At 38.4% G+C, this 12,740-nt stretch overlaps 2 protein-coding genes across 5 annotated transcripts in view; one reads left to right on the top strand and one right to left on the bottom strand.

Moving 5' to 3' along the window:
- LOC140735485 (protein cholesin-like) overlaps positions 1–12,740 on the top strand; it is a 397,591-nt gene that overhangs the window by 57,994 nt on the left and 326,857 nt on the right. The window lies entirely within an intron of this gene.
- Positions 1–12,740, bottom strand: part of gper1 (G protein-coupled estrogen receptor 1) — a 62,371-nt gene that overhangs the window by 5,694 nt on the left and 43,937 nt on the right. For 2 of the 3 annotated variants that reach the window (XM_073060624.1, XM_073060623.1), the window contains exon 2: positions 9,244–11,281. The exons of the other annotated variant lie outside the window; for it this stretch is intronic. In XM_073060624.1, the coding sequence (XP_072916725.1) occupies positions 9,558–10,631 (1,074 nt within the window). In that variant the 5' untranslated portion in view covers positions 10,632–11,281 and the 3' untranslated portion in view covers positions 9,244–9,557. Of the gene's footprint in view, positions 1–9,243; positions 11,282–12,740 lie in introns of those variants that run through there. 3 annotated transcript variants of the gene reach the window in all.

Raw genomic sequence — 12,740 nt, 5'->3', positions numbered from 1 at the left:
GCTTGAGAAAATATAGAGGAAGGTCTCTCAGTTCTTTCTAATTCTGTTCAGATTGTACAGGGTCAACTGATCTTGTGTCTACTTTCTGTGTCGATTTGACATTTTGTTGACAATTCATTGGGTCCAACAGATCTATGACTCATAATAACTTCCATCTAACTTGCTGCATCTCACTCGACCAACGTATTTAAAGTAATTGGCAAAGGAACTGTGATTGAGAATACTTTGCTTGAAAGACTGGTGGAAAGTGTTTCAATAATAACTTCCACAGGGGGGATTAAGTAAATATTCCATTTATAATCTTATTATAATATAAGGGGTATTTCATCATCTTGATGGATTTTTGTGAAAAAAAACCATTAAGGTACAACAACACACACAAAATGCTGGTGGAACACAGCAGGCTAGGCAGCATCTATAGGGAGAAGCGCTGTCGACGTTTTGGGCTGAGACCCTTCGTCAGTACATTAAGGTACAGTTGCCTCAACCAAATAAATGTGTTCTAGTTGTTAGAATGTATTTTTGTTATTAAGTTGATTCATTACTCTTTGCAGTGAAAGATTTAAAGTAGGAATGGAATTAAATGTATAGCTGGTCTGAATAATTGGCAAGGCATAATGGACAAAATGTGTTAATTCTGTATTGTTAGATTTATTCTTCCATGCCTTTACAGTTTTATAAATAGGGCCACTTAAGTCTCGACCATATTGCTGGACCTGGAGCCCTGCATAAGCCTGACAGGTTAAGCATGTTAGAGTTCATTCTATGCGAGACTTTAATGAACAAGATGAGTTTTTTATGACATTTTTCTAGTTTATTGTTACCATTACTTGGATTCCCTTAGACTACAGTTTATATTTAATTAACTTTACAAGCTATATTGTGATTTGAATGTTTTTTTCTGAACCAGCCTATTGGGCCTCTGGTTATTTGTCCAAAACTGCTGTTCTGTTCTTCTACTGCACCCTATTAATTTATTCTCTTGTTCCATATTGGCTAGATATGGGTTTGATGACAGCTGAGAGTAAAATAGCAGGTTTAATAAAGGAAAACATTTGTAAGTTGGCTATAATATCCTTTTTGTAACATCCTGAAGTATTTTATAATGAATAACGTAATTTTGAAGTTAGAATAACGATCAAGTTTATTATCATTGACATATGTCATGACATTCGTTCTTCTGTTGCAGCAAGTCATAAAAACTTACTGCAAGTTACAATAATAAATAAAATAAATGTGTGGCCTCCGTCGGTCGTGGTCGACCATGGGTACTGTGCCTCTGGTAGTCACTGGGAGTGGCATCTCCAGGGCACAAGCTAGGACAGCGTTGACATGGAGATCCATCTGTTGCCCATACAGTGGGTCCCCCCTCTCCATGGTGATGACCGGTCCAAAGGAACAATGAAAGTCGGTACAGTTTGGTGCCAGCAGCATCGCAAGAGTTACCATGCCGGTCGGTGCTGGGTACAGCAGTCACCCGCCTTCGGGACTCCGACTCCAGATTTTTCCTCGGGGTTTACTCCCAAAGCCTTTCCCATGAGCGAGTATAGCTGCAAGGCAGCGGAGGTTTGAAATCGGAGTTTTCCCTCTCCTAGATGAGTTACCATCCGTGGTTAACGAGCCCCATCTGCCCAGAGCAACTGGTTTTAAGGTGCCAGTGGCCCACCTGTGCCCCTTCTCCTGTCAGTGAGTACAGCTTCGCCGGGCATAAGAACTATGTCACATGTGAATGCCAGGAGTTGGACTTGGTTATCAGAGGCTGTTTGAGACGCATGCCATGAAGAACATTTGTTTAGCAGTGGGAGCTCATCCCCACTACCACCCTTCAGCTATGACTACCTTTGGAGCCAATAAAATATTAATAAAATAAATAGCACCAAAAAAGAAAATAGCGAGTTAGTGTCATAGATCGTTCAGAAATCTGATGGCAGAGGGGAAGAAGGTGTTCCTCAAACACTGAGTGTGTACCTTCAGGCTTTTGTATCTCCTCTGATGGTAATAATGAGAAAACAACATGTTCTAGGTACTGATGTTCCTTAGTGATGGATGCTGCCTTCTTGAGGTACTCCCTTTTAAAAATATCCTTGATGGTAGGGAAGCCAACAGTGGTGTCATCGGCAAATTTGTATATGAGAAAGTGGGGGAGACAAGAACAGTAACAAGATTTAAGAAATTCCTTGACAGGCTCTAGAATGAACAAGACACACTGGGATGTGGAATCAATGTATGAAAGTTGGATGAGATACTATAGTCAGGATAGTCGGGTGGGCTGAAGGTTCTGTCTATGTTGTACAACTGTGTGACTTAAAAATATAATACTCCAAGTTATTCTTTGCTGAACAATGTCTAGCATTAATATCACAACTTCTGTTGTAGTATGCAGCTGAACAGTGGCAGGGGGTGAACAGACTAGTCAAAGTGATAAATTTTAATGTGTCTTAAAGATGCGAAGAGAATATAAGAGGACATTTGGTGAGCATGGGTTCTTGGCATCTGAAGACACCAATAATGTAGTAATTAGACTTGGGGATAAACAGAATGCTAGACGTAAAGGAGTTTGAATAAGTTGGTGGGTATCTTGATGTGCTAATACTGTATCTTACTGAAGATTCATAAAACACATAGATTTCCACATATGTATCCAGAAAAATATTCACAATACATTTCCTTAGTCAGGAACACAGTAGTTATAACAAATATCATGGATGCAATGAAGAAAGAAAAAGGAGAATATATGGGTGGAATGAGATGAAGGAGACCATAAACTTCTTTGTGAGCTGGCTGGACTGAAAAGTCTACTTTTGCAGTTATTATTAAATACTACTAAGTGAAAATATTCTACATACGTAAAATTTTATTTTCCTGCAGCCTATAGATAAGCATTTTTTAAACTTTGGAATTTGTTTAGTTTCTTTAAATTTAGTAAATAAGAATAATCCTCTTCCTACCTTTTGCCCCTATAAAACTATTAGTTCCTAATATTTAATGATGGAGGAATTCATCCAGTGTATGCAACCATATTCTTTTGACTATAAATGAACAAAATCAACGCATACACCTCGTATAGATAATGGACTGCCTTCATATAATGCTTTCAATGATTGCATCCTATAAATCTTCATTTTCACAGTAATATTCAAGATGATTGACTATAACTTCAAATCCTTCATTGTCCTAACTTGTTGAAGTAGTGTAATTGTTTCATTTTCACTCCCTGCAGCGTCCAGCATCTCCAAGCCTGAATGTTTGAAACTACAGTGAGCAAACTGTTCTGAATTGTCTTAATGCTGATTTCTTGCCAACTATCAGTGACTTTTTGAACTTCATTCACTGATTTTTGAACACAAATACATGCTATTTAAAAACTGTTCACTCTGAGCACGGTGTAGTGTCTAACGGCCATGCAGGTGCATGTGACTGACGGTGGTTAGAAACAGTTTAGCAACCATCTCCTGAACCAACTAAGAGGCATGGTGTCCCAAGTAAAGGAAGGGAAGCCTGGCAATTTAGTGCAGTAATGATGAAGAAACGGCCAAATAATTCCAAGTAGGGGTGGTGTATGACTTAGAATGGTACCTGATGCTGATGGTGTTTCATGTGTCTGCTGCTTTTGCTCTTCTTGATGGAATAAGCTGCCAGCTTGAGAGATGCTGTCAGAGTAGCTTGGGTGAGTGCCATTTGTAGATGGTACATACAGCAACTAGTCGTGAAGGAATGAATGCTTAAAGTTATGGATGGGGTAGTAAGTGGATTCTTTTGGTCTGGATATTGTTCAACTGCTTGGGCGATTGAACTGCTCTCGCGTCCAGGCAAACGGAACAATACTTCCCCATACCGCTGACCTGGAAATCTCAAAACATAGTTTGTCGACCATAATTATTGACCATCTAAGACATTGGAAGGAAGATGGATCTCAATATGTTTGCATCCTAGAAAAATGAAAGGACTGTTTTGAACCTTCTGGCCAAGGTTCAAGGAACTAGTGATCTTCCTTTTCTGGAGAAAACCCTCATGCAGTATTTTCTATCTCTGAAATCCTAGAAGTGGCAGTCCCTCGGTATAGGAATAAAAATATCTATAGATCTGTGTAAGATTGCCAGTTTTCTGGGAGGAATAGTTTGTTTCCTTTTTTCTTGACTTTGCTTCTCCCAAAGTCAAAGGAAAGTATATTATCATGACAGCTCTTGAGTGTGCTCTTCACTTTCAAAATTGCTTATAAATTTCATCTGAGTGGAGCTTTCTCAATCATCACACAGTGCTCACTTGCTGTCAGTCGCTTCAGTCCAATTTCCCTGCTTGTTCCCCCGTGATTTTTCATTATTTCCATGTACGTAGTTAATGGTTAAATTCAGAGTTCTGTTAATTATTTACAATAAAAGATGTATTCTGATTTTCAAGTTTCTAATAATGCCATTATAAAGCCACGAGAGTATGCCATTTGGTCCTGTTGTGGGATAGGGGGTTTAATAGCTCCCAGGGAAATAATCTCATTAATCCTATCCCCCACGACCTTATTTTCCTGTACCCAGGCAACTTGTTATCTCTAACATATGGTCTTCAACTCTTTTTTGATACTTTGTTCCCCCATCAACCTACATAGATAGTTAATTTATAATAGCCTTCCAGGCAATTAACCTACCAGCACATCTTTGGGATGTGGGAGGAAGTGGGAGCACCAAATACAAATTCATATGGTCACAGAGAGAAAATGCAAGCTCCACACTTACATCATATCTGGAGCTGTGAGACAGCAACACTCTCTGTTGTGTCAATGCGTCATCCTTATGCCTAATTATTTCTAATCATATATGCAGCTTGTTGCTGCTGGTGGCAATAATTTTGTTATACTTTAGCTTCTTGCTTCTATTAAAATGCACTGCTTCATGGGCACATTCCTCCCTGCCCTCGGTAGTATCTACAGGAGGCACTGCTCCAAGAAAGCAACATTTATCATCAATGATTCCCACCATCTGGTCCGTGGAATATTTTCACAGCTATCATGGGTAGGAGGTACAGAAGCCTGAAGTCCCACACCACCAGGTTCAAGAATAGTTACTTCTATTCAGTTCTTGAACCACTGGGCTAAACCCTAATCAGTACAGTGTAGCAACACCACTCTGCACTAAAATGGAATTCTTTTTGTTCTAATTATCTTTTATTATAAAACAAAAATTGTGTATACAGTAATTTGTTTTTCTTGCGAGCACTGCTTTGATGTTATGAAGCTGTGTACTTGTGATACTGCTGCAGGTAAGTTTTTCATTGCACTGAAGTATTCATGTGCTTGGGCATTCACAATAAACTCAACTTTCAACTACTTCTATTTGGTCTGCTATATGGACCATATTTCTCTCTCCTTGATTTATTTTACAGTACTTTTAAATTGATTTCCTCCCTGTTAAGGCCCTTTGACAGAATGGAAACAATCTTATTCCTATTACATCTGCTGCCTCTTCACCGTTACCTTGATCTCTTATTGGGCTGCTGGTACTCTTTGCTTTGATATGATGAAGCAAGTGCTGCTTTCGCAAACAGGCATAGTCAATGCTGGAGGTGTTTTGCAGGTAAATAACATTGGCGGAAAACTATGACTAACCATTACAGAACCACTCCATTCCTAATTGTGTATGGAAGAGGAGCATATGTAGGTTCTGCCATTCAATTAGATCCTGGCAGCAATGTCACTTTCCCTGGCAAAGGCAAAGAGGGTGCACGTACTCACACATGCACACCCCACCCCCCCATTTAACAATGGGAAATATTTTGTGACCTCAAACAGGTAGTGTGTTGTAAACATGCATCGCGTTATCTATTTGTGGTCTTAATATATAAATGACTTGATTTTGCATCCTTGTCGAATAGATGGATGTGGTATACTGGTTTAAATAAATCATAGTGCAATTCAATTTGTCAAGTGATTTTTGTGAGCTCCTGTTTTATTTTGGAATCTCCAATAGGATTACAGCACCATAGTTCTTAATGAACAGCAGGGCAGATTGAGGGGGCAATTTGGCCTTCTCCTCTATGTAATTATGAATGAGATTGTTGTGTGACAGTTCACTCATTGCTCTTTCCACGGTTGTCGATTTACCTACTATGCACCTCCAACATTGTCCATGCCTTTTGAGAAGATGGTGCTTGCTTTGTCGACAGTTCAGTTAAATGATGTGGGGAGGTGGAAACTAAACATCATAGAACAGCTGAGGCAGGGGAGGGAAACAAGAAAACCTAGCAAAACAGGGTTCCGATCTTTTGTCAGAACACTGATCGATATATGAACCGTATGTGCTGTGGTTCAAGACATCGTCAATTTAATCACTGATGTGTTTTAAAGAACAGGTTTTGCACACAACATCTGCAAGACAAGGTCATTTGATTAACCTCCCTCCATTGCACTACAGTGCCGTCCAATAACAAATGTTCATGACAAGACCCTGGAAAATGTGGGCCAATTCCCATATCTGGGGCACTATCACTTGCTGAAGGTATATATTGATGATGGCATTCACCACTGCCTTCAACATGCCACCCCAGCTTTGGGTGCATTGAAGGAAAGATTAAGGTTATGACCTTAGGGTTGGCACAGAATTAATGGTGTATGCTTTAGAGATCTGGATTCCTACAAAAGATGTCTCAAGGCACCAGAAATTTGTTTCTGCAAACTTCTCCAAATTCACTGGAAGGATAAGCAAGAAAATGAGTGTCCTCCCCCATGCCAACATCCCAACCCTGAGATTCTAGTAACAACATGGCCAGCCCAGCTAAGAAGCAACTAAGACCAACTAGAGTCTAGTTGGGCTTAGTTGCCTCTTAGTTGGGCTGGCCATGTTGTTTGAATGCCTGACGTTATACTTGGGGAAACGAATAACCTTTTCCTAGTGCTGTTATGGGAGGATCTTGCCTTAGGGATATGTTCAAAACTACTCTGAAGAAATTCAACATCTCCATTAACTCTCAGAAATCCCAGGCCCGTTATTTCAAGTGGAAGCAGAGCATTTGAGATAATATTGAAAAACTCAAGTCTATATATCAGGAGCACATAAAAGCCTTGGGTAATTGGCAGAAGAATCTCACAAGCACACAAACTACCCACTCTCATGCCCTTAATCAATCTCCTGGCTCTGAGTCACATATATAGGTTCAACTCCACTGAACTCCATCTGTAAGAGAAATGTGGTTCTCATATTAGTCTCACTTTGGAAACCAGAATTGAAAATACACATGGGCTTTTCAGTTCTGGTTTCCAAACCACAAACCTGAAAAAGTGAAAAAGACAGCTGAGGCCACAAAAGTATTAATTGGCTTTTAATACTACATGATGACCTGAGGTGATGGAATCTATTATATAAATGCTGGTCTCCACTTAATCTCTCATCCCTGGTTACATCTTTATGAAGCAACACTTTTTAAAATAAAATTTCGTACATTACAACAAGGATTGCACTCACAGAGTAGTTAATTAGCATTGAAGCACTTGGAATTTTCTGAGGTGGTGAAAATTGCTTTATAAATGGAATCCTGACTATTGGGAAACCCTAAGCATTTTGCACATTAATAATTGTGTATTTGAGGTATTGCTCGAATTTAAAACTTGTTTTTCCAAATGGTATTTTCAGAATGGATGGAGCATCTTTTATTTTTGTGGTGCCGTTAACATTACCGAAACATTGCTAGATATCAAATCAAGGATTCTCTTTTCACTTTTACCATCTTTATTGACTCGCACTGCCACAATGATTTATGCTGTTTGACTGTGTATAGTTTGTCCATCAAGGAGATTGAGGAACAAAGGAGGGACAAATTAAAAACTTACCAGACTGAGTTAGCCAAGTACTTAGACTCCTGGGACGATCTTATTTCCTAATGTCTGAACTTTCTTCAACCTTGCTTTCACTACTGTGAGATAATTTAGCCGATAATTTCTTATTCACGTTTGCCTTTGGCCAAGTTGTATTCTATTCCGCAAACTCAAGAGACTGCAGATGCAGGAATTTGGAGCTGTTAGAGAACTCGGATGAAGGGTCTTAACCTGAAACACTGACAGTCCATTTCCTTCCAAAGGTGCTGCCTGATCATTGCCTAGCAGCTTGATTTTAAAAACATTTCTATTCTGTTACTTAGTGCTATTAACCTTGTTTCATCTTCCACTCCAGTAAGCTCCAGTCCAGTACAAGAGGAGTGTGCACTATTAGGGGTGCTACTTTTGACTCATAAACTAAGCTGTGTCTATTAGACTGTCAGCAAAGATTCTAGGGCACTTTTAGAAATTTATAAGTAGATCCTGGCAAACTGAAATAGATACTGAAAATATTGGGGGTACTTAGCAGGTGAAGCAGCTCTGTGAAGAGATTGACAGAATTAATGTTTCAGTGTGACGACCATTCACTAGCACTCTGAATTTTAGGAAAATTGAGTGTGTTCATTTCGGTGTTTTGACATTTTTGATGGCCCAACCAACATCACTAAAATGAGGTACTGATCGTTACTGTTGACCTCTCTGGTGGAATTTTCTCAAATGGAAGTTAGTTATCTCAGTTCCCTGTACAACAGTATCTCAGTACAACAGTAGCTGTTCTTTTAAAAAACACTCTGGCTGAAAAGTGCTTTGCCAGTGTCCAAGTCGTGAAAGTGCAAGTTCTGTCTTTTACTTTTTCCTAATGTCGTATTTTCTCTCTCTCCAACACTGCTTTTCTATTCTTGTTCTCACTAACTTCATCCTCCCTGTTTGTCCGTCCTCCTCCTTTTCACCCTCTGTTTCCTCTCTCTTTTCTCTCGTTAGACTCATTATGTCCTCATAGTCTGCACGGTACCTTAAGTCAATCAATCAATTTATAGGTTTTATTTACACTTATTTCCATCTGTGAACTTTCCTTCAACTCAGTTTTCTGAGAGGGGATATTGGCATGTATGTGACTATTGGCATACAGTATTGTCGTGGAGCAATTAACCTTGAACACTCCAACATGTCTAATTGATAAGACAACTGATTTATCAATTGCATACTGATATTTCATAACCACCAATATTTGTTTTGCTAAGATGTCGCACTCTGACAGCAAATTAGAAATTTGTAGGTAACTTAACACATGACCAACCTTAATTTTTGTACTGGTAATTAAAATGTATGTTTCAGAAGTATAGTATAAAGCATTTGAAGTGAATGAAACTTCAGTGTTCCTGCACTATCTGTGATTTTCTTCTTGGTTAAGTAAGGGCTAACTTTGATCAATTTTAATATCTTTATTCCATATAATTGTGCATTAAATATCATGTAAGTCACATTAACAAGTGCTATTTGATACTTCCTTCATAATTAAACAATAAATACCATTGGCCAAGCAAGCAGTTGCTGTCATAGACATATAAACTTCTTTGATTGTTAAAAGGAAAGATTTGACAAATTCTGTTATTGTGCATCCATTAGTTCACTTTGAAGTTGTTGACTCGGGAAACACAACTTTTAACCCACTGGCCAAAATTGCATATCACTACCAAAGATCGTCAAATGTGAATAGTGCCTTTTTCTCGATAGCCTGGGTTTATAGAGATATTATCTGCTATGCAAAAGATTCCTCTGTGGTTACAGGAATGTTCCAGTTCAAAGTGTTGTTGCAAAGCCGGTAAACCGTGGATACGCTTGCCTTTCTTTTCATGTACAAGCGAAGCTTGTCTCTGAAGGTTTCCCCTAAGAAGCTGTATATAATGGGATTCAGGCAACTGTTAGAGAAAGCAGCTAGGTTAACAATGTGGCGTGTGAGTGGGTAGTACTGCTCCAGTGAGTTCTTCAGGGAGACTGATGAGTCCTTTGTGGCCAGTAGGAGCTGAAAACTGATGAAGACATTTTCTGGTAACCAACATATGAAGAAAACCAGAACAGCCACAACAATCATGCGAAGTGCTTTCTGGCGCCTTGGCCAAATGCGATTATGCTTCTGTGCTTTGGTGAGAATCCGTACAATCAGCGAATAGCAGAGTCCAATGATGAAAAACGGGACAACAAATCCAAGGGTGACTTCCAACCATTGAATCTCAGTAACATCTGCAAAGCAAAAGTGAACTTCCCCTGTATGGTGAGCTTGCACCACAGCAAAGGGCAGTACTGCAGCCAGGATGGACGTCAACCAGATCAGACCACAGCTCCACTTTGCATGCTGTAGAGTTCGGAGTGTGGTGGCCTTCATAGACTGTGCTAGGGCAAGGTACCGGTCAAAGCTCATCCAGGTGAGAAAGAAGATGCTGCTGTACATGTTGATCTGCAGGAAGAGGGACATGAAAGTACAAAGGATAGCTATGTCGTAGTACTTGTCGTTGAGATTGAAGACCTCAATGAGGGAATCTGCAACAAGGATGAGATCAGCTACTGCAAGGTTTACAAAATAGAGGTCCGGGATGGTCATCTTCCTGTGATGGGTTAAGTTCACCACCAGGATCAATCCATTTCCAATGAAACCAATGGGAAATAGAAAAATTGTATACAAACAGGATAGAAAGAGGCTGATAATATAAAATTGCCTGTCACTTTGGTTTTTAATGATGTATCCACAGTTTAAGGTTTCATTACCACAGTTGGATTCATTTAGTTCAGTTTCATTAGAAAATAATAGTATTTGTGATGCAAGGCGAGCTTCCATAGTCAGAATTTTTTTTTCTGAGATCGTAGATTTTCAGTGGTTCTGTATTGATTGATTTTATTAATTGTGCCTTAAAGTGCTGTTGTATTTACTGTACATTTGTTTGTCTTGATAGATGCATTACTCATTTCATCTCAACATATCAAAAATTAATCTGTCATTCTTTATTGCAGTGTAATTTACTTGTTGGTTGGATAATTGAGTGGGACCCAAGCATGGTCCCTGTAGTTCATTGTGATTCCCCTCAATAACTGTAGATTTGTTCATCTCTAGTTTAAAAGGCATTACTTTTGGCCTTGATTCAGCTAAGGAGTTTGGTGGTTTGTCAATTCATGTTGTGGAAGTAAGAGATGTGAAAGCTTTGTGATTGTTGCTTTTTCTGGCCTTTGCTGCAAATATTGTTCATGATGGTCAAGGCCAAGCTCTTGACTCACAATACTGGAGAGTCATTCCACATAGTTACGCGTGTGTGTGGTGTTGGAATTCTTATGGCTAGCAGTAATAATACTTCATTGAAGAATGTGCACTGGTAATTGTTTCTTACTTGACAGCTTCCCAAAAAAATCTGCTGCAATTAGCTGAAATCTCTTTTTCCCCTTTTGTTGAAATAGCTGTCAGACGTAAACTTTCTCCAAATTTCCGTGAGCATCCTGCGTGTTTTGGGGAGTGGGTAATGGGGTTGAAGGAAAAGGAAAAATAAATACCGATCAGCACATGCTGTACAGAATAGGAGAAGTCTTTACCTAATAAAAATATTTCACTTAGCATTTGAAATCCTTTTTCCCCACTAATTGACATTGGGGCATTCATCCAGGCAATCAGTAAAACAATCTGTCCAATTATATTCACAAACTTCACAAATAATGATATATCTTTTTATGTCCTGTACTTTCTTAAGAGACAAAATGTAGACACAAGAATTGCATGTAACGAAAGAATTCCCAGCTGTGACTAAACTTGATATTAAAATATGCATAATTAAACGTTTAAGGTTAATAGTACAAAAATGCACAGGAGCTACATGTGCCTTATTAAATATAATTAGGAACAGTTTTGAAAGGAAGGAAAATGAAATGGAATTCACAGTAAATGCCCAGAATTAACATTTCCTGTTTAACATTTGTGTTGCGCTCTTTTTCTTGTACAATAATTTGATACTAAATCTGCGCTAATAATCGACAATAATGTTTGCTTCTGTCTTTTGTACTAATTACTCCCTTTTGCACTAAAGGAGAATTTCATTAGAGCTGAATATGAGTTGAAATGAAGAGCTGACTTCAAGAAGGTAACTCATCACACTGAGAACTTGCTTAGTGTTGTGATTTTAGTGTTGACCTGCTGTTATGTACTCAATTAACCATGAAGTACTTTACAACAAGAAGTTATTTTCTAGATTTTTCCTTTCGAACATCTCATTATTGAAGTAATATTTATTACTGATATCCATCCTTGAATCATCTCTGGTAAAATAAATTTAGCTTGATATTTAGATTTTATTTTTGGTACAGTGTTATTTTTACAGATGAGGTTATGACAATGCAACTGATAATGTGCATTACTCTATATTATTTTATTTTTAAAAAACTATTTCAAAAATATTTTAAACATCCTGCAAGGTTTAACATCATGAATGCAAACAGGAATATGAAAGTTGATTTTTCCAAAAGTGCTGTACTTCTATATGAATATGATACATCAATTTAAGATTGAAAAATGCTGAATGAATTTGCTGCAGGAATTTGCATGACTTAACAAGCTGAAATGAAGCTGGAGCATTTTCCATCAAATATGGGTGGGTTCGGTGGCTGGTATTTTACAAGAATTACACAACCCAAATTACTCAGCACCTTTTCTGGAAGGGAGGGGGATGACACTTTCTGCCAATTTAACTGGAAACAGCAAAATCATGGGAAATTATTACTCTAAAGAAAATCACTTTGGAAGAGGCTCAATTTAAAGAAAATTCATTTAAGAGTTGAAGTTAATAACAATCTCAGTTTATATCAGGTGGTGCATTGCAGTGGAACTAATTGAATAGCACTTTCTAAGAGTCAGCACAAACATGGTGTTCATTAATAATTTCTACTGCAACACATGCAGTACTTTGAA

This window comes from Hemitrygon akajei, chromosome 11 (genome assembly GCF_048418815.1).
Source record: "Hemitrygon akajei chromosome 11, sHemAka1.3, whole genome shotgun sequence".
NCBI lineage: Eukaryota > Metazoa > Chordata > Chondrichthyes > Myliobatiformes > Dasyatidae > Hemitrygon > Hemitrygon akajei.
Note: the sequence above shows the minus strand (reverse complement) of the source record. Positions and strands in the feature narration are given on the sequence as shown.